Below are 27,014 nucleotides of genomic sequence, written 5' to 3'. Positions count from 1 at the left end.
GCAACTGCATCTAAACTCTGGAAGGAATTAGTGTATAATCCTGTAGGATCTATCAGGAAACTGTTTTGGGATATATCTTGTTGATAATAAAACAATGTCCTTCTTAAATTAGGTTTTTCAGCATTTTAAATTTTATATTTAAACTTTAAGTTTTAGGTTAAATTAGTCTTGTAAAGGTTACCATCTGAATGCTGTGTTTATTAGAGGAAACTACTTGTGTTCTTTTGTCACCAATGAATTTTTTGGTCATATTTATTTAATATATATTTAATGTATATCAGTACACAAGCACACCCAAGGTATACAGTTTGCAAAGAATGGATGTTAGATTTTGATCACAAAAGGTGTTTTACAAAGATAAAATTTGTTGAGTTGTAAAATATTTGTTGGAGTTGTAAAATATGATTCCAAAAGACATACTTTACCTTATAAAGTAAGGCAAATGGAAAAAATTCACCATCGAGATGATGATTTTTCTTTAGAAGCAAATAATTCCAAATATGAATGTACTTACATAGGTAATAACTTTTGTTGTCATAAGCTCATCTACATTAATCCAACATCTAGGACTTTAACCACTTTTTATATTCAGCTGATTCTAAATGAATTTATTCCTGGCATAGTCCTTTACTCCATATAGTCGCAGCTCTGAACCAATTCCAGGATTCAGTTCAGAACAGTTACATATTTAATGTATTATGTGAAAAGCCTATAGGATTGGGTTCAATATTGACAATATTCCTATTCTAAGAATATTAGACATTATTTCTATAATTTCTATTCCTTTTGACCTTCTTTTGTGTTTAACAAAGCAGTATTCCTCTTACAATGTTGTGATAAATTCAGATTTTTATAAGACTTGTTCTTTCTTCCTCCCAATTTGAAAATTATTTCTTGAAAACTATTATTTTTCATAGCTATTTGCCTCTAGAAGCAATTGTTCATAATCAAGGCATATTTTCCTTTGTAAAAATTCACAACTGTGAAGACAAAGTTTCCCAGTGAGTTAATAAATGGGCATTTGTCAGAATTCTCTGGGGTCAAAGAAAGACTGAGTTTTTTGTTCTTAGTGCTAATAGAACCAAATCACCTGCATTTCAGTATTTAACATGTTGGAAAGCCAAACCAACTTATCTTCTTTTTTTGTACTGAGTAATTTGAAAGTGAAAGCTTTTTGAAGCATGCATTCAAAGTAAAACGCATCAGCATCATTTCCTAAATCGTGTAACTTTACTCAGTCTGTTGAACTGGCAAATGTCAGGCCGTTTGCTATGCCCACCAATTTCTTTGTGTTAACTCCCCTTTATTGCTATTCTTTCCTTATTAATCATCCTATTCATAAAAATCCCATGATTGGGGAAAATGAACCCGTTAGGGAAACTCACTGCTATCAGTCTAATCCAAGCCTCTATCAATAACTTTCTTACTGGTATACCTGATTCTACCTTGCCTAGCTAACTATTATGTGTACCATGAAGATACTGAAGCCAACCTGCCTAGGTTTAAATCCAACTCTGCAATAGTTGTATTGCCAGTTCCTTAAAAAAAATGGTATAAGAGCTTTGAAATGCTAAATAAGGTCGTCATGCACATGTCAACTAGAGCAGCCCTTGTAAAGTGTCAGACGCTAATTCTTTGGTTGACCTCCTCTAAATAACTGCACACTTAAAAAATAAATAAAATCCGAACTCCTTACTAAGGCCTGTAAGTGTGCTTCTCATTTTATTCCCCATGTTTCAGTTACACTGTACTTGTCTCCAGAGATACTAAGCAGTTCTACTTCAAGACTTTTGCACTTCCAATTCCTTCTTCCTGGAACATCTTTTCCCAGATTTTTGTATTGCTCACTTCCTCAGGTAGCTGCTCAAATGTTCAGTCCTTCTTCGTCCCAAATAGCACACCCCCAGCACACATATCCTCAAGTCAATAGTCTCCTGCCTCATTTTTTCTTTTTTTGCTATAAAGCACTCATTGCCACTGACTTTATAATAGTTTAGTGCCTCTCTCTCCAAACTGAAAACAAGCTCCTGAGCACAAGGATTTTATTTTGGTCATTCCTGTAGTCTCAGCACCTAAAACACCACTTGGCATTGGTAGTTCTTGGTAAATATTTGCTGAATAGATGCTGTATTTAAAACGGTTTTTTTTCCCCCTAAGGACTTTTGAGAGTCTTAACTTAATATGCTTGTTTGTTTTTCATAGTATGCACCTAACATTTCCTACTCCCATACTTTCACTTGATCCGGATCCTCTCATTAGGTCACCACTCAAGAAATACCAACTTTGGGCTTTTAGAAACAAAGAGTAGGTTCTTGTTTGCAAAGGGTAAACAAGCACAACAAAAAATGTTGATACTGTTTTCAAAGGAAGTTTTAAATACTATTAGTGAATTAAATTCTAGACAAAACAGCCATATTTTTCAAACATTGTTTTTAATATATCTACCTATAAAGATCTGTGGAGAGTTCACATCAGATCATGAATGGGTAGTACTTTATGATTAGGGCATATATACACACACTCAGAGAGTTACAATTAAGCTTTTCTTTTTTCTCTTACAGGTTAATGACTCCAGAGAGTAAGATCAGATTCGTCCACAAAGAGATGGGCATAATACCAAGCTGGGGTGGCACCACCCGGCTAGTTGAAATAATCGGAAGTAGACAAGCTCTCAAAGTGCTGAGTGGGGCCCTTAAACTGGATTCAAAATACGCTCTACACATAGGAATGGTTGAAGAGGTTTTGCAGTCTTCAGATGAAACTAAATCTCTAGAAGAGGCACAAGAATGGCTAAAGCAATTCATCCAAGGGCCACCGGAAGTAATTAGAGCTTTGAAAAAATCTGTTTGTTCAGGCAGAGAGCTATATTTGGAGGAAGCATTACAGAATGAAAGAGATCTTTTAGGAACAGTTTGGGGTGGGCCTGCAAATTTAGAGGCTATTGCTAAGAAAGGAAAATTTAATAAATAATTGGTTTTTCGTGTGGATGTACTCCAAGTAAAGCTCCAGTGACTAATATGTATAAATGTTAAATGATGTTAAATATGAACATCAGAATTACTTTGAAGGCTACTATTAATATGCAGACTTGTTTTTAATCATCTTTTGAATATCTGAACTCATTTACCTCATTTCTTGCCAGTTATTCACTTGGGTATTTACTGCATAATCTGGAACATTTAGCTAAAGTATACACTTTTGGCTTAAAAATTATTGCTCTCAATTCCAATAATAATTCTTAGCTTATAAGCAAAGAGCAGTGTTTAAAAGGAGAGCTTCTATACAAAACCTATTCCTGGTGTTACTTTTCGTAAAATTTTGTCTTACCTGGAAATAATTTACCAAAATAATGAGTATTGCTATTAAAGAGCAAAAGTGGGGAGGGATCAGGGAACAAGAAAACAAGAAAGGATATGATCAATTATTTTCTTCTGCTCCAAACAGCCGGAGTAAAATTCATGGGAAATGGCCCTTAATTTAAAAAAAGATGTACCTCACTACCCACTACAAATTTGGAACTTTATTTGATCTTTTCAATAATTAGTTTTCTATTATAAATTATCTACTAAACAGTGGTAGCCATGACATGGAAAGTCAACTGATTTTACAAATTGAACATTCATTTGTGTGCCCTGGAATTTCCAACTAGTAATAAACAACTACTGTTGATGTAGTTTTAAAATTAAAACCACTCGAAGGGACTCATGAAGCATCTTGCAACATAAATTTGCATTTTTACATCAGATTTTTTTTTCCTGAAAAACAACCTTTTATAACTGTCTTTCAAAAGTAAACGTAAAAATGCACAACATAAAATGTTTATGATCATCCCAGAAATACACTTTTTAAAAAATGTGAAAGTCCAAGAATTAAGTTCTAGTTCTGACTCATCACAAGAGGTCAAAAGTATTTGCTACTGTAACATTCAATTCACATTTGAGAATCATGGTAAAAATAACTTGCATTTGCCTTATACATGATCCTACTGTTGAGTTCGGAAAATATGGTTAGACAGACTTACGTTACTTTTTTTCAGAGGTAAATTCTAGATTACTGTGTCAACCTAATATTTTCTATTTGGCCATAGATGTAAAATCTACCAAATAAAAGTGGATTTTGTGGTCTACAACATTTTGTTTAAAGTGAATTCATGTCTGCTAACACTGTAAGTCTGCCATTTAATCCAGAGTGTTAGACTACTAATGAATATGGTAAGGAAAATATAAAATATTAATGGTATCTGCTTTAATTTTATTTCCATATATATTTATTATATACACACTGCCTATAGGTTCTGTTTAAATAATAATCTGTTAAATAAATAATCTCTTAAGAAAAAAAATCAGACTTTTCTGGGCAGGTGATTTAAAGCTGAAAACAACCAATTAAAACTACCACTTTTTAAGTGACCTTTGGTCACAAATGTCAAAATGTTTCCACACCCTTTCCACACTCAAACAAGAGACAAATTGTTTTTGATAAACTCTAGTATTTATTAAATTATAAATTTTGTAATCAAAAAGAAAAATGCTGACCAGAAAAACCTCAAACTATAAGACTAGACAGCAAAGCCTATGGGAACGCCATGAAGTGTGTTACAAACATTCTGAAACATAAGTTACTGGCTGTTTTCATTTCCGTATCAATAACTTTACTATAAAATAGTAGTTATTCATCTATTTTGAAATCCCAAATTCACATCTATTCTTACATTAAATTATGCTTCCTGCTCATAATATCAAACATCTCACAGGTGCCAAATTTTAGTAATGGTCTTATGCCAATCCATGCAGAAAAATAAGACACAATGCAGGAGTCAGATGAGGACCATTAATGCACAGATAATACAAACACACTGGCCAAAAGAACTACAGAAGTTTTTAAAAACTATAAAGTAAACAGACCTCGAGAAAACTGGGTTATTACTAAACAGCTCTCAACTATTAACACCCAAGTTCCTTACATTAAATAAATTTCTCAACAGAGACATGTTAGACATTTTGATTACGGGTCTATCCTTCCCATACCCCTTCCCACCCCAACTCCCAAAATGCACTACTAGGGATGAGTATAATGTTATGTGGGCAGAAATTTACAGGTAACCTTTTCAACCTTGAGCATGGAGCTGAAGACATTTTTATTTAAACTTCAGTTACTGTGCACTGTCCATCAGGCCTTCTAGATCTGACACTGACACTCACTGTTCCACCCCCTGCTACTGATCGATCAGTTCCCGATTGATCTGATCGATCGGATACTGTCTGGTTTGCATTAGAAACCAAAAGTCTCTGTTGGGTCAAGGAGTGCTGTGCAACAACTGCAGATGATACATTCTCACTATCACTACTGGCATCTGATTCAGTTTCTTCAATGGAGGTGTCTGGTGCTGGTACCCTGCCTGAAGATGGTGATTCATGATCTTCTTCTCCTTCTCCCCTATGACTCCTTTCAGCTATGCTGTCTCCACTGAGTTGTAAATGAGCAAAAGAGTCTTCCAGAGAAGTGCTTGCATCAGGGGATGGTGTTGCAGGGCTTGTTAACTGACCATCTACTGACGTTAGGGGCCTTACAGAAGACACTAGGGGCTGAACAGAAGCTCCACTCTGTGCTGATACACTGTCCGCTCCATCAGCAGAGCTCTCTCTTGCTAGGTTTACGGTATTAGCATCACAGTCTAGCCTAAGTCCAGCTACTCCCTTCTTTGGTATATCTATTATATCTCGCTTAATCTTCCTGCGACGTCCATGTTCATTTCTCCTATATTGAACCATGTTTTCAAGATCAGCGACATACAGAAAGCCAGCAATTAACATTTCAGTGTTCTTTTTACCTTTGGAAAAAGCATCTTCCAGCTCTCTACTAGTGCGCTCATCGTACTGCCACCACCCATTTCTTCCTTCATAATACCATGCATATTCACCATTTCCTCTACTTGCTGCCTTGAGTTCTTCTGGTGACAACAAGGTTGGCTTGTCAAGGAAATCCTCGGGAATTTCTTGTCGACAAAGAGCACACCGCTTTCCAAGCCATGAAGCTCCTTTTACACATAGATAGCAGAAAACGTGCTTACAGGGCAGACTGACTGGATGAACACATGTTTGCAGACAAATGGCACATTCAGGGACGGTTAAAGAAGGTGCAGTATTAGAACAGGACTCGTTTGCTTTCCTGTTTGTAGGAAGCATGTTTATTGAATGATCAATTTCACCACAGCCAGCCATCCTAAGAAAAAATACATAAAATATTAAAGTCATGTTTTAATTCTTGCAATATCTTAATTCAACAATTATGAAAATACTAACCACCTATTATGTGCATTATATGCAAGCCACATTCTAGACAATGGGGATATGAAGATGAAAGTAGAAGAAAAACTCTCCAACCAATGAAAACGTTTTATAAGCATTTACTTGTACATACTTTGGGAATGTATAAAAATTCCATCAGTGCACTTACAGATCGGCCCTGGAGAAACACACTGAAGAACTATATAATGAAAAGCTGCATCCAGTGGAGGGAAAAAGGATCATGGCAGCTATTATACAGTGAAATGAATGCTAGACAAGAAATCTAAAAATCTGAGTTTTAGAGTTCTTTATTAACTATGTGCTCTTAGGCATGCAGTTCAACCCTTAGTCTAAATTTCCTTACCTGCAAATCAGAGTTTACAAAGCTCAGGTAAAAATGAACAAAAAAAGTGCTTTGTAATCACTAAAGCTTCATAAAGGTAACAATCACATAAGACCAAGGGAGAAAATAACATGAATATTGAAGATGCCCTGAAGAGGAGGAAGAAAAAAGATTTGTCAAATTGGATGTATCCAGCTTAAACACTGACATAAAATTTATAATTTCTGCCTTGCTGATTCAGATAAACGTTTACCAAACACCTACCATGGTCTAGATACTAAGTACTGATGGGTCTAATGATAAATAAGACACTCAAGTACTCTGTTAAATAAGGAAACAAATATGCAGATAATTACAATATGGCCTGATTCCTGCATAATCAGAATGTATTAACATACTTACAAAAATAACAATGAGAGAGACAGAGATGAGAGGATGGACATAGGTTAGAAAGTTTAGTGTTCATTCAGAGGGGCCTGGGCAGTGGAGCAGATTCCAGGCAGAGGCATGTGCAAGACACTGAGTCAAATAGTCATACAAGCAATGGAAGAGCAGGAGATGAAGGTGTAAAGATAATCAAAAGCCAAGTCATGAAAGCCTTATTGTGCCCTGCTAAGGAAACATTTAATTTTTTTTTCCCCATAGTTAAAAAAAAAAAAAAAATTAAAAGGGGAGAAAATAATAGAGGGAGGAAACCACTGATAAGTAAAGAAGACTGAGAAATGAAGATGAAGATGTGAGAGATTAAAGCTTAAAATGCATGACAATCTTTGTGCCAGCTAATTCTGCCATTCTAAATGGGTCCAGTAGTTACAAAAGATATAGTCACTAACAATGCTTACGCTCATCAAAAATTGAAAAACAATAATCCTAGGCTATCATCACAGCACATCCAATCTTAAAACAATCCTTTTTTTTTTTTCTTTTTACAGCCTTTTCTGTGTTCTTGGTTCCTCAATAGACAAGGCTCAAAAAGATGGCAATTTTCTAGTAAAGGAAGCAACACATTAAGTTTTTAAAAAGATGGCACATATTTAGTAAAGGAAGCAACACAGTTTCAGTGGAAGAACTGATCACTAAAATGCTTAATTTCCAAATTATTTTCAACTTTTAATAACATTTCCAATCAATTCCTTTACCAAAAATTCTAGGTTATAGACATCAAGAAAGTACAACTTTTTCCTAACCTATGGAAAGTTCTAAGTCAGGGGTGTCTAATCTTTTGGTTTCCCTGGGCCACACTGGAAGAAAACGAATTGTCTTGGGCCACACATAAAATGCATTAACACTAATGATAGCTGATAAGCTAAAAAAAAAAAAAAAAAAATCACATAATGTTTTAAGAAAGCTTATGAATTTGTGTTGGGCTGCATTCAAAGCCACCCTGGGCCGCATGTCGCCCACAGGTTGGATAAGCTTGTTCTAAATAAACCCTAATAGGACGTCTTAGTATGTTAAGCACTATAAAAGCTTTCACATATTTTGAGATAAACACTTGCCTTCAAAGATCTTGTAACTTGAAGCAACAATAAGTTACAAACTAAGGCATATGTTTTTTAAATAGCCAATTAACATTCCCTGCCTATTTCCTCCCCTAAAAGAATTGGCTGTGCACACATTTTGTTAGGTTTTCAGAAACTTTCATCCCTTTCAATTTAGGTCAAAAAAGTAAGTTTCCATAAAATTCCTGAAATTCTTTTTGTTCCAAGTTCCATATTTATTTAAAGCTCCAGTTAAGAAAAAGAACAAGAAAGCAATCCATTTACAAGTAATAATTTAATAGAGTCTACTCATAATTCTATTCATAAGACTAAATAGAAAAATGGGCTGATGATCATCATTACTTTGGAAAAACAACAGCAACATCTTTACATAAGAAGTCTATATCTTAAACCATCTAAGTACCTTATGAACAAAGGACAGGCTCATAAATTTAAAACATAAATAAAAATAAAGTCTGGTAAAATGTAAACAAGATACCCAACATGTCACATGGACCAATGCCATGCTTTTAAATACGTAATTCCAAACCTATTGTATTTGTTTTAAGTAAAACTGGTCCAAGAAGTCAGTTTTCCATCACATACAGCTCGTTTATCTACAGAAAAAAAAGTTTTCAACCTAAAAATATTATCCTCCACCCTACTTAATATGATCAATATTTTGCATGACTCTTACTCTTGCATGTATGAATAAACCAAAACACGTAATTTCAAAACTAAGCAATTACAATCATCCCAGGAGAAGGCATGAATTGTAACAACAACACAATTGGAAAGGCAAAACAATTCGGTTTGTGCAGGTATTTTGGTTCTGTCATTAGAATGAAGTAAAGTTGAACAAAGTTAATCTGAAAACAATGGACACCAGACAGCTAAGTGGTCATTATTTCATCTGAAGCACTCTTAACTATCAATTTGCCATAGCAATTTATAAATTCTGATTCTGTTTAGACCATCAAGTATCCTGTTAGTCTATCACCAACAAATGGGTAGAAAAACTCAGTAATATTTCTTCTTTAATTCTGAATGAGGCACATGCAATAAGCAAGATACACATAAAATGTGTAACAAGATAGACACAAAGTAACCCCAAACTGCTAGTCTACCTGTAAGACATACTTCAAGGCTTTTTAAAAAACCATTTTAATCTACCCTACACAGGCTCTATTTTGCATACTTTCAATGATCTTAAAATAGGTAGGAGACTAAATGTATGCAGATGATCATACCAATATGTAAATAAGAAATGCTTTTCCCCTCCCTTTGTGTAAAGCAAGTATTAATGCTAAGCAAAAGAGGTATTCCCTATCTCATAAGTGTCTCATAAAATTCTAATTTTGAATCATTTTGAAAAAGGGAATTTATTTCCAGTTTACTAAACTAAAAATTTAACACATAGAAATTTGGAGTGTAGTCCAATTCTATTAATAAGTATAATACATCACTTATTTTCAAAGACGTTTTCACTGAATTCTTCATGTGATATTCCAACTTTTAAGTATAAATCACCTTCTTCCAATAGATAAACCATGTGAAGTATTTCTGTAAGACTATTAAGAGTTTATTAATACTAAGTCGTCTTCTTAAGAAGACAAAATATAAGAGGGGTATGGGCAGAGTTAGTGGAAATCTCCAAGAACTCAGATTTCCTTGAAACTTCTTGGTTAATTAGTCAAATGGAAGGCAAAATTATTATAAGCAAAAAAGGTCTTTAGTATATGTAGTATTCAAGAAATTTTTAGCCAGCAATAAAAACTCCAAATATTAAAAATCAGATTTTTAAAGTCTGAATTCAGAATCCAATTACAGACACAAAAAAGGGAACAATCCTACACATAATTTCAAGGGGCTCAAGGATTTCTATGAAGCTGGTCCACATATGAACCACTAATGAGACAAGAGGAGTTCACTGAAAGGTTTTACATCAGGTAATAACAGCCAGTTTAGTAGCTTCCAGACCATTTGAACAGCAGGTTGGAGGAAAGTATGGTAATGCAGGAGGAGGTAGGTGAAAGGGAAACTAGAATATCCAGGTAGTAATGCAAGTATAAGATAATTAGAGGCAGGGTTCCAATAATATAAGAACGCTAAGGAAAAAGAAATGAAAGCATTTGGTTACTGATGGGTGGTGACACATTCACCAAAATTCAGAATTTGAGGAGAGTTCTGTCTCAGACATAATGACTTTATTAAGGTCTCCAGGTGGAGATAGATAGATGACAGCTGAATTTACTCGTTTGGTACTCCAAGGATAAATCTAAGCTGAAAAAAGTCTGGTGACTCACCAACACATACATGGTCCTTGGAGCCATGAAAATGAGTAAATGCCCAAATTAAACCTGTAGAGAGAGCAGTCAAAAGGGCCAGCCACAGAATCTTGAATTACTCCAATATTTGTCTGGTAAAATAGCCAGGAAGGGGTGTAAGGAACGGTCAGAGAAGAACAGGGAATAAAGATAGACCACCACCACAAAAGCCAACAAGGGAGACATTCGCAATAAAGAATAATCAAGCAAGTTACTCTAAGTGACAAAAATTTCACCATACAATTCACTTTTGTGTGGTGCAAAAGTTGTGAACCCCACACACTTAGTAGCTATTTTGATTTCCTAAACACCATCAATCCCAGTAACCTTTTACTCGGCCAAGACATCTTTCTTTCCCTATTCCCCAAAGACTATCATAAAACTTCTCCCTCCTAGTTTATCAATATACTAACACCTCTATCACTGAGAAATTAGGTAAGTCAAAAATAAATCCTGAAAATCTATCTTTACCTTTACTCTGTCTTATCATTATTCCTCCTGGCTCAATATGGGGTACTGCTACTTGTTTACAAAGCTAACCACTCAACATCTAGTTAGTACTGTCACCTAACTCCTCCAAGACTGATCAATATACTCTGTCCCTAAGTATAAAAATCAATTAATATTGATTTTATGTTAAATAAATGTAAAATCTGGTAATATAGTAAGTACTAAATAAATGTTCATTCCCGGCACTTATTTTGAATTCTCTTTCTCCTACCCTGCCTTCCCACATATTACTGTTACCTGACTCCTCTAAAATGTGTTGATGATTAGGCAGTTGTTTCCCTCCTCATTCCCTTGGCTTGAAAAATGTTTCTTAATTTTCTTTGACTGTTAAAATTCTACTCATTCTTTAGAGGCAAAGTGAAACTTACTCTGTTCACTCTGAACCGTTCAGATAAAATTAATCTCTCCCTCTGTTCAGTTTCAATAGCATCTTATTGTTACCTTAATATGGCATCTATTCCACTGTTTGTTAATTACATACATGTCTCATTTACTAGATCACAGTAAGCTCCTTGATGACCAGCACCTAGACTATCTGACCTATTAAGATATTTAAAAATGTATATAGATAGATAAATGGACAGGATTAAATAAAAGATGTATTTTTAAAGACAAATGTTTATTAGTATCATTTTTCAATTATCAAATTTTCAATACTGAATAAAAATATGGTCGTACTTTTAAGTAATAAATTAATTATTGTTAATACATATCATTACATGTAACCAGTATCATACTGGAAGAGTAGATAGCAAGTTTTATGTCAAACTGGGAAAATGTGAAATAGGATCTACTAAGGTCTCTCTTGGTCTAATAAGAAAAATGCTATAATTAAAAGTCAATAAAATATTCACTACATTTTTCATGAGTGATATCAAGTTGCATATGGTTTATATTACTTTAGAAAACAAATATATTCATAGTGCAAAAATGTTTCATCAGTAATAGGGTGAAGTTAAATATGGACAAATCCAAGGTAGTATGTAACACTTTAAAGCATTTCATGCAAAGATAAATGATGAAAGCACAGCTAGTAAAACTGGGGATCAGAGTGAAGTGATATGAATAAAAAGCAATGAGGTACTACATTAAAAAAATCAATTATGTAGAAATTCCTTTAATTTAGTGAAACAAGTTTTTAGTAACTAGAGTTTTTATAACCCAGTAGTTTGTCTTATTTATAAAAGCTAGTACTACTTGCCTAGCTTAGTTATTTAAGAAAATTATTATGTAAAAAGAAGGTAGAACCCAGAGGACCTGGAGATCTCTTCAGTATTTTAGCCTTCTATGAGCAAACTCCTGTGTCTTCAGTTTTTCTTAGAGATTTTTCCCTCTGAGGAGACTTGGAAATCTACATTAACGATAATTTAATGTAAATAAATTGTTAATAAAGCACCTATAAGTCAACAGAAAATGCTCATTTTATATAATTAAAACTAAATATGAAAGATACTCAATTTACTGTGCTTTAAACCAATCCACTTAATTTACTGCAGCACTGAAAAAACATGATGCTACACTTACATTACTATTACAGATCCCACAGATGCCTGCCATAAAAATAAAGCATTTTCTTCATCAGCAGTCAGCCAGCTTGCAGTATTTTCTCTTCCACTGCTGGTTCATTCTTTATGCTGCAAAAGAAAAAAGAGTAATTAAAATCAAGAGAATCAATTAATTATTTATAATCCTTTCACAAAATTCAGTGGAAAACTTTATCTTAAAAGTGGAAAAAATTAAAGACAAGATGCATGCTTTTACCACTGCTATTCAACATGACTGTAAGTTCTAGCAGAGCAAATTAGGGAAAAGAGATAAAGGTATACAGATGCATAAGGAGGAAGTAAAAGTATATTTATTCTCTCTATATAGAAGATCGCATAGAATCCCCAAGAAAGCTAATAAACAAATTCAGCAAAGTTGCAGGTTACAAGTTTGACACACATAAAAACCAGTTGCATTTTGATACACCAGCAGACAACAATCCAAAAAAGAAATCAAGAAAGCAATTCATTCATAATAGCATCTAAGGGAATAAAATAGCCAGGAATCAACCCAGGAGGTGAAAGACTTGTACACAGAAAACTATAAAGCATTACTGAAAGAAATTAAAGAAGAGCTAAGTAAATAGACAAGTGATGTATGGATTGGAAGACTTAACATATTAAAATGACAATACTACCCGAAGTGATTTACAGACTCAACACAATTCCTATGACAATTCCACTGACCTTTTTTTGCAGAAATGGAAAAGCAATCCTCAAATTCATATGGAATTGCAAAGGACCCTAAGTAACCCAAACAATCTTGAAAAATCCAATGTCAAAACTTACTACAAAGCTAAGGCAACAAGACAGTTTGGTGCTGGCATAGGATAGATATAAATATACCAATGACATAGAATTGAGAGCACAGAAATAAACTCATACATCAATAGTCAACTGATTTTTCCAAAAGGGTATCAAGTCTACTCAATGGGGGAAAGAGGAGCCTCTAACTAATGTTGGGACAACTGGATTTCCACATGCAAAATAATTAAGCTGGACCTCTACCTTACACTATATATAAAAGTTAACTCAAAATGAACCAATAACCTAAATATGAGAAATAAAACCATAAAACTCTTAGAAGAAAACACAGGGGCAAATCTTCATGGCCTTAGATTTGCAATGGATTCCTAGTTATGACATCAAAAGCATGAGAAACATAGGAAATAAATTGGGCTTTACGTAAGTTTAAAATTTTTGTGCATCAAAAGACACTGTTAAGAAAATAAAAAAACTGCAGAATGGGAGAATATTTTGGCAAATCATGTATCTGATAAACATTTAGTATCCAGAACATGTAAAGAACTATACAGCTCAACAACAAAGACAAACCAATTAAAAAGTGAGCAAAAAATGAGCAAAGAACTTAAAGAAGATATACAAACGAGCAATAAACACACAAAAAGATCCTTAACATTATTAGCAATTAGGGAAATGTAAATCAAAATCACAATGATACATCTATAAGGATGCTACAACTTTTTTAAGGTGAAAATAATAGTGTTGGTAAGGATGTAGAAAAATAGGACCTTTGAACACTGCTGGTAGGAAGGTAAAAGGGTGTAGCTGCTGTGAATAATAATTTGTTGCTTCCTCAAAAAGCTAAACGTAATTACCAATATAACCCAGCAATTCCACTCCCAGGGATATAGCAATAGAATTGAAAACAGGTTCTCAGATACTTGTATGCCAATGTTCACTGCAGAAATATTAGGCAAAAGGTGGACACAATTCAAGTATCTGTCCACAGATGAATGGATAAACAAAATGTGGTCTACAAATACAACAGTACATTATTCAGTAATAAAAAGAAATATGTGCTACAACATAGATGAACCTTGAAAACATACTAATAAGCCAGATACAGGAAAGATTGTATGATTCTACTTATATGAAATATCAAGAATAGGCAAATTCATAGAAGCAGAAGGTATCAGAGGTTACCAGAGACTGAGGGAAGGAAAGTGAGGAGTTATTTGCCTAATGGGTACAGAGTTTCTGTTTGTAATGCTAAAAAAAAAAAAAAAAAAGTTGTGGAAAATCTATAATGGTGATGGTTGCACAACACTGTAAGTGAAATTAACTACATGGAATTGTACTCTTAAAAAATTGTACCATCTCAGTCATTAACCTTCTTTCTTCTCATTTAGTATTTCCTTCTTCACTTCACCATGTCCACTACAGGACACACATCACATTACACAGAATAATCAAGAACACATGATAACGAAAGAAACGACAGATCTCACAGTAAACACAAAATAGAAGAGACTTGAATATTCTTTTAGTTCCATGTGGCTCTCATACTATGGGCATCTATCTCCCTAAGGTATCTCAAAATTCTAGTGTTCAAAGAAACATATTCTTAAGGCCGTATGTAACCTCTAAATACAAGCTGACTTATCCTACCAAATGTTTAACAGAACAAACAATTTGTTTTAAAATCAGAGAACTTTCAAAAGTGACTGTGATGGTTAACACTGAGTGTTAACTTGATAGGACTGAAGGATACAAAGTATTGATCCTGGGTGTGTCTGTGAGGGTGTTGCCAAAAGAGATTAACATTTGAGTCAGTGGGCTGGGAAAGGCAGACTCACCCTTAATCTGGTGGGCACAATCTAATCAGCTGCCAGTGAATATAAAGCAGGCAGAAAAACGTGAAAAAGAGAGATGGGCCTAGCCTCCCAGCCTACATCTTTCTCCCATACGGGATGCTTCCTGCTTCGAACATCTGACTCCAAGTTCTTCAGTTTTGGGACTCGGACTGGCTCTCCTTGCAGACAGCCTGTTGTGGGACTTTGTGATTGTGTAAGTTAATACTTAATAAACTCATATATCTATATTCTATTAGTTCTGTCCCTCTAGAGAACCCTGCCTAATATACTGACTAAACAGGGTTTCTAAGAAACCTGGCTTTTTGTTTTACTCTGACTTTAGATGATATGGACTCCACTGTTTTGACTTTCCTCTCAACCCTTTCACCACCTTCAAGGAGCCTACAACTTCAATGGCATCAAAGAAGGCTATGTTCATTTCCTTGCTGCAGCCTACTCCAAACAGAAACTGCACATTTTCATACACTCCCTATATATAGGACAGGAGGAGACAATTTACTGCTCCAACATCATTACTTCTTTCAAGTCTCTATCACACTGACTTTAACATACCCTATAATCCCCTAAAACTGCTCTCTCACCACCTATAAGGGATTAATGTCATCTTTTCACTACTGATCATCCTCTTCATCCTAACTGCTGACATAACTATGAGCCTATTTAAATAGCCTTGAAAATGAACCATCCAACACCTATTGCACAGGTTCTGAAACTTGTCCCAACTTCAGTGATCAGAATCACTGAAACTGCTTGTTAGAAATACAGATTCTCAGCCCCTTTCCTTAGGAATTCTAGGCCAGTAGACATAGGTTTAAACCTAGGAATCTCACCCCAGGTGGTACTCATGCATTAGTCCTTCAAATGCAATCTGAGAAACACTGTCCTCAATTTTCAGTTCCTTAAATCCTAAATTCGAAGAAATTAATCTCCTCTCCGGCAACCAAATGTTATGATCACATTTGAAACTAGTTGTCACCTAAACTGCTGCCTCTCTGAAATCTTAATCCGACTCTCAGATCACAAGCTCTGGTTCTTCCAGCCCACTCATTCCCACACCTGCTCTTCAATTTTCATGGGGACCTACAATCTCTTGACCATCTCATTTCCTTTCCTGCCCATTCTGGAACCCAATCTTTTTTACTTCTTACTTAACAGAACCCTTGGCTCCCTCCTATCTTTATCTCTCATATACACACATTTTACAAACCCCCATTTCTGCATAATTCTTACAATATGACATCTCAGGTTTCATGCCTTAACTACTTTTGTGTTCATGGAGAAAAAGACAAAGTCCTTTCTCTCACCACACAGCCTCCTGCTCCCCCACCCCAACCAACCACAACATAAATTCTGTCAACTTTTATTCCTAATCCCTTTGGAATCTATCCTCTCTACCCATTGCTAATGCTCTAGTTTAAACCTACATCATCTCTCACCTGAACTATTGTACAGCCTGATTATCTTGTGTCACTATCACCCTCAAATTCATTTACTAAGCCTTTGAGATTCTCTCTCTCTCTCACACACACACACACACACACACACACACACACACACTCACTCTACAGTCTGTTTCCCAAGCTGGAATGCTGTGGCATGATCATAGCTCACTACAACCTCAAACTGCTTGGCTCAAGTGATCCTCCCATCTCAGCCTCCCAAGTAGCTAGGACTGAATGATATACTTAAAAGGCAAAATGAACCAGGTTTCTTCCATATGTGAAGCACAATATTGGCTCCTCAGCCTACACAATAAAGACAAAGCTCCTTAGGACAACATTAAAAGGTTTTAAAGATATAAACTGTAAATAACTAGTCTCTAGTCTTTTTTATCTTCAACAACCACCCATAGATTAATAATCTAGTTGTATCAAATTACTCATAGTCCTGCAAACCTCCCTTTGTAGCTCTGTATTTCCTCCTGCCTGGTACAATCTATTCCCTTTTACAGCTTATGAATGCCTGTTTGTTCTTTAATATATTACACAGAAATGGTTATCCCTACCATTTTCTCTGACTACCTCCAGAAAGTTAATTGTTCTCTCTATATATTTTGTATGTTTTTTTATTACTGAATTTATCACATGCACTAATTTCATTCATTTGTGAAGTCTGACTCTTCTGTGAAATCATGAACCCCCTGAAGATAGGGACCTTTTTATATCTCTAAGTAGCTAGTAAAGTGTCAATCAATTTTTGTTGAACTGATATTTTTTGGATGAATAAAAAATCAACTCCTAAAAGTAACTATTGTGAGGAACAGAATATCAAAGGATTCGATTTATTCAAATAACACTTGAGTTCTAATCGTGAACAAGGCACCCAGCTGGAATCTGTAAGATACATAAAAATATCTAAGTTTTAATCCTTTCTTTATATAACTTAAAATCTAAAGGAGTTCCTACATTTACAAATATAAAATTCAACACATCTTTGTATCTTCTGGCAAGCAAATCATTTACCCAGCTATTGTTCATTGGCAATGAATTCTCCAAAATGGAGATAAAAATCTAAGCATAAACCAAGATGGGTTTCTGAACAGCCAAAACAGCTTCACAAAGCTCTTTCCCCAATAAAGGTTATGATTCTTCACTAGGATGACCACATACGTTAGCTCAGCATCTGTCCAGTTTGCCCTTGGTCTCCTAACAAAAGTGTTCCAGTTCAGAAAAATTATACAGACATTCTACCCTTTACCCATCACAAAGGTTTTCGGACCATCACTCAAAAGTCAATTTGCTCTTACTTTACCCTTTTGTTTTAAGAGACAGGGTCTGTTAACCAGGCAGGAGTCCTGTGATGCTCCTACTGCAGCCTCCCAAAGTGCTGGGATTACAGGTGAGGGCCACCATGCCCAGCCTTTACCCACAATTCGAACATGAAGTTTTTTGCTCAAGAAAGTCCTGCTGGGTGTTGCTGTTGGTCATTAGCACTGTCTATCCTTCGCTATCTTACAAGTCTTTTAAGATGTACCAATCCATCATTCTCAGAACCTAACTGATTGAATGTTAAAACTTCTAGTGTGGGAGATTCAATTAAAACATTTCTTCTAAAAATTTTGTTTAATCACTATTTGTACTTTAATAATTCAGATGTGTAGAAGGTACCATTTTATTCCTATGAAATACACAAAAAATATGTCCTTGTTTCTAATTCTCCTTATCTCTTGAATTCATTTACACATTATCTCTAACCAATCTAATTTATTCCTCTAGGTCTTCCCCATAAATATCTTATCTCCGAAACAAAAGTTGATTCTTAAAGGAATCTAAGTTAACTGAAACAAAGCAGCTTCAAAACAAGTACAAAAAAATCCTCTAAAGACCCCATATTTGAACACCTAAATAAGCTGTGATCTTTTCTATAAAACTATTTCACATCGTTGAAATAAAGCTATAGCCACAAATATTGAAATAAAAGCTTTGCTGCATATCCACTAGAACAAAGGTACTAAAAAAAAAAAAATCTGATTAATTCAAGGAGATGCAGTTCTCTCATTCTGCTTCCCTTATTTAAAGACTAATGATTAAATTCAAGTAACTTATCAATAGCAAAATTATTTGAAAAAGCCCCTTACAAGGAACACACACACACAAACCCAGGAGCAGAGAACTATTTACTTAATTGTACTGAAATAACAGCAAAGTATCTATGAATAATGACTTTCCATCAACATGACCTTTCTCCTTCAAAAGAACATCCTTGCCCTCATCACACTCCTCTAGTTTAGTTACGTTTAGGAGTAAACAAAAGAATGTATCAGTGACCATAACTCACATTCCAGTTTCATTATATTAATGCCATTTTCAAAAAAAAACACAGCCAAAGACATATTTATTTTAGCCGATTTCTTCAATTTTTTTTTTCTAATTCTTGCCTGAAGTAATTTCTAGGATTCTCTTAGAAACGGCTTTCTCTAATTTTCAAAATATTGATGATTTCATTTCTTCCTTCAAAGATCTTTGACGATAACTTCATACAGTTGACCTTTCAACAACACAGGTTGGAAATAAACAAAATGACTTATATACGTACAGTTTTTTCAATAAATATATTGGAAATTTTTTGAGATTTGTGACAATTTGAAAAAACTTGCAGATGAATCATGTAGTCTTGAAATATCAAAAAAAGGAAAAGAAAAAATTAGGTATATTATGAATGCATAAAACATATAGTCTATTTTATCATTTAGTACTATAAAATGTAGAGAAATTATAAGTTAAAGTGTATCAAAACTTAGCAAACACAGACACATATGGTGCCATTTGAGGTGGTACAAGAAATTTAAACAAATGTAAAGATGCAGTATGAATCATAGCCATATAAAATTATAGTACATATTGTAATAATTTCCTGTTGCTATTATGAATTTCCACTTAATATGCTGTGTGACACTAATCATCTCTGCGTGTATTGGAGTAAAACGTAATTTCTTGTTCCTGCGCATTTTTCATCATTAGTGCAATACCATAAACCTTGACCCATGTGAAGTGCCACTAGTGATGCTAGAAGTGATCCCAAGAAGCCAAGAAAAGTCATGCCATTACAAGAAGTTAAATTAACTTGGTATGTGCCCTAGATGGGTCTGCAGCTGCAGTTACCCATCATTTCAGACAGACACCTTGTAAACAGGTAACATAAACACAGTATCGGTAAATGCAGTACTCTAAATGTAATTTTTCTTCTATTTTAAGAATATAGTATATAATGCATATAACATACATAACGTGTTAACTGACTTTACAGTAGGCTATTAGTAGTTAAATTTTGGGGAAGTCAAAACTTTACTCAGATTGTGCAAGGAGTTGGCACCCTTAAGCCCGTGTTGCTCAAGGGTCAATTGTACTGCCCTCTGATTGTCTTTGAGCATTCTTTTATTTCACCTCTAATTATGCATTATCTTTCAAAAATACATTTGTGTAAAACAACATAACTAGGTCTTCTTGGCTGAGATTTAGCAGTATTACCCAACCAACAAAAGTGACTCCAGCTAAAAGCAGACCAAAAACTTAACAGATGTAAACAGGAATCCTACAGTAACCCTGAGTCCACAGTTCAAATAATTTTAGTCAATCTTGCATGCTTTGGTGACTTTTTCAATTTCTATATCCTCATGAATAATTTTTTCAAAGTGCAGACTAACTGGATAAACGCCAGGGAAAGAAAATGAATTAAAACTAATATAATGCTCTAGATCCTAGCTATACAAACTGGGATTCCCAACTAGCACTATCAGCCCTACCTGGGAGCTGTTCACAAACGAAAATCCTAAGTGCCACCCTAGACCTACAGAACCAGATCTCCAAGTGATTCGCATATTACAGTTAGTGAAACACTACCAAATCCATGTCACTGAATCCTCAAAACAACTGTGAAATATGACTGTACCTATTTTACAAATGAGGAAGCCTAAGCTCAGGAAGTTAAATGACTTACCCAAAGTCACAAAGCCATCAATATTGGGAGATGCGATTCAAACTCAAATATACCTTTAAACAAGTCTTTCTACAACGTATTGTCTCTCACAGAAAAGGTCAAGTATTATCTAACAGAAATATGATGCAAGCCACATATGCAGTTTCGAATTTTCTATTAGCCACATTAATAATAATAAAAAGAGGCCGAGCATGGTATCTCACATCTGTAATCCCAGCACTTTGGGGGTAGTGAGGCAGGGGGATGGCTTGAGCCTAGGAGTTACAGACCAGCCTGAGCAAGATGGTGAGACCCCCATTTCTACAAAAATAATAATAGAAAAAAACAGGTAAAATTAATTTCAATAATATATTTTATTTAATCCAACGTTTCTACATTACCACTTCAATATGTTTCAATATAAATTGTTAATGTAATATTTTATGTTCTTGGGTAAGTGTATGCATAGTCTTTGAAATCCAGTGTGTATTTTACACTTACAGCACAACTTAATTCAGACTGGATACATGTCAAGTGCTCAATAGCTCCATGTGGCTAGTGGCTACTTTACTGGGCAATGCTGGTCTAGAATGTCTTGCATATTAACCTCATTACAAAACTGACAAGTCATTACAGGAATCATTTAATAGAGACAATGAATTCAATGTTAATTTACCTAGACTTTTGCCAAAGACAGATAAAAAAGAAAACTGCATATTCTGTTACAAAGTTAACAGGTTTAGGTAGCCCCAATTCTGCCAAACTGACTCATCACCTACTAACTCAGAGAATTTATACAGTTGACCCTTGAACAATGTGAGGAATTAAGAGTGTCTACCCACTGCACAGTCAAAATTCCAGGAAAACTTTTGACTTTCCAAAAACTTAACTGCTAATAGCCTACTATTGGCTGGAAGCTTTACTGATAATATAAACAGTGGATCAATATATATTTTCTATGTTGTATTATATATTGTTTTCTTGCAATAAACTAAAAAAACGAAAATGTTATTAAAAAAATCATAAGGAGGCCGGGTGCAGTGGCTCACGACTGTAATCTCACCACTTCGGGAGGCTGAGGTGGGCAGATCATGAGGTCAAAATATCAAGACCATCCTCGCCAACATGGTGAAACCCCATTTCTACTAAAAATACAAAAATTAGCTGGGTGTGGTAGCGCACACCTATAGTCCCAGTTACTTGGGAGGCTGAGGCAGGAGAATCTCTTGAATCCGGGAGGCGGAGGTTGCAGTGAGCCGAGATCGCACCACTGCACTCCAGCCTAGTGACAGAGTGAGACTCCGTCTCAAAAAAAAAAAAAAAAAAAACCATAAGGAAGAAAAATATATTTACGTTCATTACGTAGAAATGGATCATCATAAAGGTCTTCATCCTTTTCAGGATAAGGAGAAAGAGGAGGCATTGGTTTTGCTCTCTCAGGGGTGGCAGGGGCAGAAAAAAAAATTCTTGTATAAGTGAAACTGCACAGTTCAAAGCCTTGTTCAATGGTCAACTATAATTTCAACTGGGCACAAAATAGGGCATACATGTAATACTTAGAACAGTCATGTGAAGAAGTCCTCAGAAAACATCCATATTATTTGAAAACAAAGATTTTTTTAAAGTTGGAGGAGAAGGGATGCTTTTATTTTAACCAATAGGGGGATGTAAAACAACAGCATAATTTTAACTGCAGGCCAGAATTAATTTGCCAAACATAAATAACTCAAACATACATAATTCCTACTGGAATGAATGACTTGTAAATTTTACACCAAACTTAATATGATGATCTATTAAGAAGGTAACATAAAAAAAAAGAAAAAGTCTAAAACCAAATTAGATACTTTGCCCCTAACAATTCTGAAGGAAAAAAAAAAAGTGACAAGTAAAACTTAAAAATATACAAAGCGGTTTAGGGATTATCAACGAATTTAAATCTTGACCCATTCAAATAAGTGAAAAATAAATACAACTAAAAATGAAGTAATATTGTACCATTTATAATTTGTAACAACTCCAAATATTCATACTCCCACTTTTCAAGTCAGTCACAAGATCAAAGTCGAGTTTTTTCAGGTAATAGATTCAAGCAAGCGATTATCTTTAATCAAAGAAAAAAAAAGAGCATGTAACATCAATATAAGTACATATAAAAACAAAGACAAATATCAATTATAAATATTTGAAGACTTACTGTATTTTTCCAATTATTAACAGCTAATGTAAGATTTTTACCATTTATTCAAAATACACAAAACAGGAAATGTTCTACATGAAAGCACTTAGTAACAGAAAAAATACTTGAAATGTTCCCACTCTTAGTATACAACTCAAAAAAAAAAATTATATATACATAAAAGGAGTAGATAAATCTAAATGTGAGTTAGCAGACGCATCTTAGTATTTTTTATGAACCAGTCCCAAATTGAGATATGTAACTAAATGCCCTAATCATCGCCTGCTAAAAATTAGCTGAGAAAAAGAATAGGTCATACTTGGAAACTTCAGACAAAACTCATTTCAACTAAATGGGGTCTGATACTTTATTTTAAAGAATCACTTCCCTTTAAGACGTTACTATGTGGCAATCTACTTACTGCCTTCACAATCTTTATACTAGCGCATTAAACCCTTTAATTTTTCTCAAAACAACAAAAAAGTGGGCTTTGCATTTTATTTCAAAACATGAGATGTAAAAGTGAACAAATACTGTCTTTTAATCATATCACACACAGATGTTTCTTAGCCAGCAACGATTTCATAAATAAGGAAGCTCTTTGGCAAATTATCTGTGTGACCTTGGTCAAGTCAAAAGACCCCCAGTCTTTTGTTATCTCATCCTACTCTATAATTCTGTAATTCTAAGTTCTAAATGCTTTAATTAGCAGTCAGTTAACAACACTTTGGATTTGAATTAACCCAAAAGGTCATACGCCACAAAAACTAAACACAGTCCATAAGTAAGCACAGGTGGTTGTAGCCAAGTGTTACATAAATTGGTTTCTATATCTACAAAGATGTTGTTCCACAAATTCAGATTCCTCAGGCACAAGGCAACCAGATAAGAGAATGGAAAAGGCTCAGTACCTTCTGTTACTAACACGGGAGAAAAATACGCATTCGAATTCCCAACTGTCAGAGCTGTTAGATGTTTCCTGGTAGTATATGGTTAACATATAAAATAATACTCTTTAAACAGATCGATATTGTGAAAACAACATATTTAATATCCTTTTCTTCTTTTAACTCAAAATATCGTTTTGGATCCTTTTTAAAAAAAGTCTGTTCCTTTCCTCTGACAATTTTAAGTTGATGGAGACTGAAACAAAACACTTTGTAAGTTGACATCTCCTTTTAAAAAAAGTTAATTTTTTCTTTCTCTTGTCTAAAAGACCAGCTATTTGGAGAAAGTTTTCCTGATGATTATAATTCTACCAAGTTTTGAACAACCAGCGAAGAAAAAAAAATATTTAAATGTATTTCCATTCTGCCCACATGACACACTGGCCCATTTGAGACATAAATTCTAAATGAAAGATTGGACTGAACAACATCCTCCACTTTAAGATATACAAGGCACCAAAACAAACACATCCAAAATCTATTTTTAGAGTGGTGTTTCACTCTTCCGGTTTTCTCTTTAAAACGAGATTTACTTGACCTATTTTCAAGTGTTTTTAGGGCACCCAGGCACTCTATACAAACAATACTTGCTAGTCATAAAACAGCAAAGCAAAAATCACAAATCCTGGTATTAGTGTGGGACATTTTCTCCATGTGTCCTTACGTGCCATGTCTTTTAAAAGTCTAAATATAGATTCACTGACTAAAATGTCCTAAGTCTTCCAAATTCTATAATTATATACTGGATTGAATGCCATCATACGTTCACATCCCATTTGAAAAGTACACACACGGGGTGGGGGTGATGCGCCCAGTACCTGAAACGTCAATCATACAAAGAACAAAGCGTTCCCTATCTTTGGGCTTTCTTCTCACCTCAGTTCTACATTGTTTCAATATTACAAAAATATTAAACAAAATGTTCAAAACTTGAGATATAAGTGCTCACTAAAATGGCACTTGTAGAAAAGAAATTAAAACGTATACCAAAATGATTAACGATAAAAAATTCTAGTTGCCAGGATGTGTGTGTAAACTTACAGTCCTGTAGGTTTTACCTGTGGAGAGGACGGTTCCTTCTCCACACTCTTAAAAACAATTTTACATTCTTTAGAAGCCTTCGCAAAATAAATAGCGACAACAATGGAAGACCGACACTCCTCTCATGGGATGGAGGGTAGGAAGAGAACTCCCCACCCAACAAACAGAACAAAGCAACAGTCTCAGCTTTCAAGATGCACAGAGGGTTTGGAGGCTCAAGGGATACTGTGAGATCTCTTAATTGTCCCGATGCTTCAACAGCCGTCAAAACAACTAACAATATGCAGCGCTGGGCTTCACTAGAACAAGGTGCAGGGATTGCTCTCTTCGTATTAGCCAAGACCAAGACACCGAGGAGGAGGAAAAAAAGGAGGAAGAGAGAGAAGAGAAAGCAGCAGCCAGAGACACTCCGGGAAAAGACAAAAATGCAGACTCTACGCCCTGGCTTCGATCTGACCCAAGGCCTAAACTGTCTGACCCCACACGGGAAACAGGGAGCAGGCTACTGTCGAAAAACCATCGCCGCCCCTACACCTCGAGGCCAGGAGGTCCCCGGGTAAAGGCCTGAAACCACGGCCCAGGGGGAGGAGAGGGACCCGCCTGCCACCCGAGGCAGCGACGCGGGCTCAGGCGGAAGAGGCTGCGCAGTAATGGCCGCTGCTCCGCCCCTCGCACCCGGACCGAGACCAGCTCCGGCCGTCACCTAGGGCAGGGGCTGCGGGGCCCTCGGGCAGCGCATGGGCTGTCACGGTCGTCTTGCCTGCCCCAGCAGCCAAGGCGGGGGTGGTGGAAAGGGCTGAGCTGTCCCATCCCGCCTCTGCGCGGACAGCCGGGGCCGCGCCAGCCCAAGGGCGTCCATCTACGTACCGGCCCCTGACCCCGCCGCCGCCCCTCTCAGGCCCCGAGCGCAAGGCCGACCCGGAGTACGCTGCGGCTGGAGGTGACACCGCGAGGTATGCCTCCTCTCCCCGAGTGAGGATCCTGGAGTGGCCGGCGTTCACCCTGCTCCCCCGAGAGGGCCTCGCTCCGACTCCCACCTCTCCGGCCACAGCTGCGGCCACCTCGCAGTCTTTTCTCTCTGGCCTCGGAGCCCGCAGCGGCCGGGAACGCGCGCGGCCGTCACGTGACCACTCGGCGCGTCACGGAGGCGGGGCCGCGCGGGGCGGAAGCCGTGCCGCGCACCCGCGAGCTGGCTCCGGCGTCTCCTTTTTCTGTCCCTGCATCGCTTCGCTGCCTTCCCGCACTCTCTTGCTTGTGGGGACCGGCGACTTCCCTGCTTGGATTCTTCTGGCTGCTTTAGAGTGTGCTTTGGTTGTATTAGGGCCCAGAGCCACTGAAAGAATGCAGTTCCAGCAGAGAGAGGTTTGGGGTGGAGGAAGTAAAACGTGTGTAGGCCCGGCAGGTGGTGCTGCTCAAAAATCCAGCTTTGCTATCCCGAGGAAGCCCTGGGGCGCCTAGCTGAGTTTCGGCTTGAAGATCCCTTAGCAAAAGTACTGCTTGTTCCACTTCAAGAAAAAAAAAAAAGGAGGGTCGTGGGCGGGGATGGAGGGGAGAGAGTACTTTAGGACTTTCCAATTTATTCACCTTTTTAATGGTTGAGCAATTTAATACGGGAAAAAATTGGTATTTTATTTTGAGCCCTCCCCTTTTTAAAAAAACAGAATAGTGCCTGAGAAACTGAAGAAAGAAATTAATCTGCGTGAGAATCTAAAATTAAATAGGTTATTTTGGTCGCAAGCCTGTGGTTTTAAACATCAGACCTCTAGCAGTAATTCACCGTTTTAGCATGTACGTTTCCTTTTTCAGAACTGATAAAATTTTCCTAATGTGTAGGAAAATGAAGAGGGTGGAAGAGCAGACCTTTTATCTTTAAAAGAGTATGTATTTCAACATTCTGTGACAGTGTCTTCTCGCATTTTGGGATTTCATTAACTGATTCAGGATTGGAAGTTTTCAGTGCCCTTATAGGTATAGAAATGTATATGTTTTCTGTTATTCCCCTGAAATCAGTTTATTTCAGGGTTTTTATTCACATATATTAATATGTCAACCAATCTCTTGAAGGGTGCATCTAGTTCAGTGATGCTTGTGCATGTATGCAATACTGTTTTTCTTATAAGTTCTATACATGTAGAAATATTGAAGTGTATATCCTTTAAGCTTAGTTTTCTATCTTTATCTTCTTATTAGCCACTCAGTTTTGTCCCTGTATCCTACACAGCCCAAGAACAGAGAATCGCTAAAATTTGATATGTACTCGAAGATTCCAGCTTAAAGAGGTAATGCTAGTATTAACTAACGATGTACCGGGTGTTTCTCTAA

The 27,014-nt window shown here is 36.0% G+C and overlaps 3 protein-coding genes across 25 annotated transcripts in view; 2 read left to right on the top strand and 1 right to left on the bottom strand.

The window, feature by feature from the left end:
• ECHDC1 (ethylmalonyl-CoA decarboxylase 1) overlaps nt 1-4,129 on the top strand; it is a 54,377-nt gene extending 50,248 nt beyond the window's left edge. For 9 of the 10 annotated variants that reach the window (XM_015137292.3, XM_015137286.3, XM_077998723.1 and 6 more), the window contains one exon: nt 2,562-4,129. Coding sequence is in view for 7 of the 10 variants with exons in the window: in XM_015137286.3 (XP_014992772.1) it covers nt 2,562-2,970 (409 nt within the window). In the remaining 3 variants the exon portion in view is untranslated. 10 annotated transcript variants of the gene reach the window in all.
• Nucleotides 4,130-4,472: 343 nt separating this feature from the next.
• RNF146 (ring finger protein 146) lies at nt 4,473-25,790 on the bottom strand. 14 transcript variants are annotated; one of them, XM_077998725.1, is made up of 5 exons: nt 25,560-25,790; nt 12,473-12,582; nt 10,418-12,299; nt 6,652-6,779; nt 4,473-6,222 (listed from the first exon to the last, which is right to left on the bottom strand). In XM_077998725.1, the coding sequence occupies exon 5, from the start codon at nt 6,219-6,221 to the stop codon at nt 5,142-5,144; it is 1,080 nt and encodes a 359-aa protein (XP_077854851.1). In that variant the 5' UTR covers nt 6,222; nt 6,652-6,779; nt 10,418-12,299; nt 12,473-12,582; nt 25,560-25,790; the 3' UTR covers nt 4,473-5,141.
• Nucleotides 24,887-27,014, top strand: part of LOC106998157 (uncharacterized) — a 102,225-nt gene continuing 100,097 nt past the window's right edge. The window contains exons 1-2 of the mRNA XM_078001031.1: nt 24,887-25,248; nt 25,400-26,971. Of these exons, the coding sequence (XP_077857157.1) occupies nt 24,887-25,248; nt 25,400-26,150 (1,113 nt within the window). The 3' untranslated portion in view covers nt 26,151-26,971. The remainder of the gene's footprint in view (nt 25,249-25,399; nt 26,972-27,014) is intronic.

This window comes from Macaca mulatta, chromosome 4 (genome assembly GCF_049350105.2).
Source record: "Macaca mulatta isolate MMU2019108-1 chromosome 4, T2T-MMU8v2.0, whole genome shotgun sequence".
Classification (NCBI taxonomy): Eukaryota; Metazoa; Chordata; class Mammalia; order Primates; family Cercopithecidae; genus Macaca; species Macaca mulatta.
This window is presented reverse-complemented; position numbering and strand designations above follow the sequence as displayed.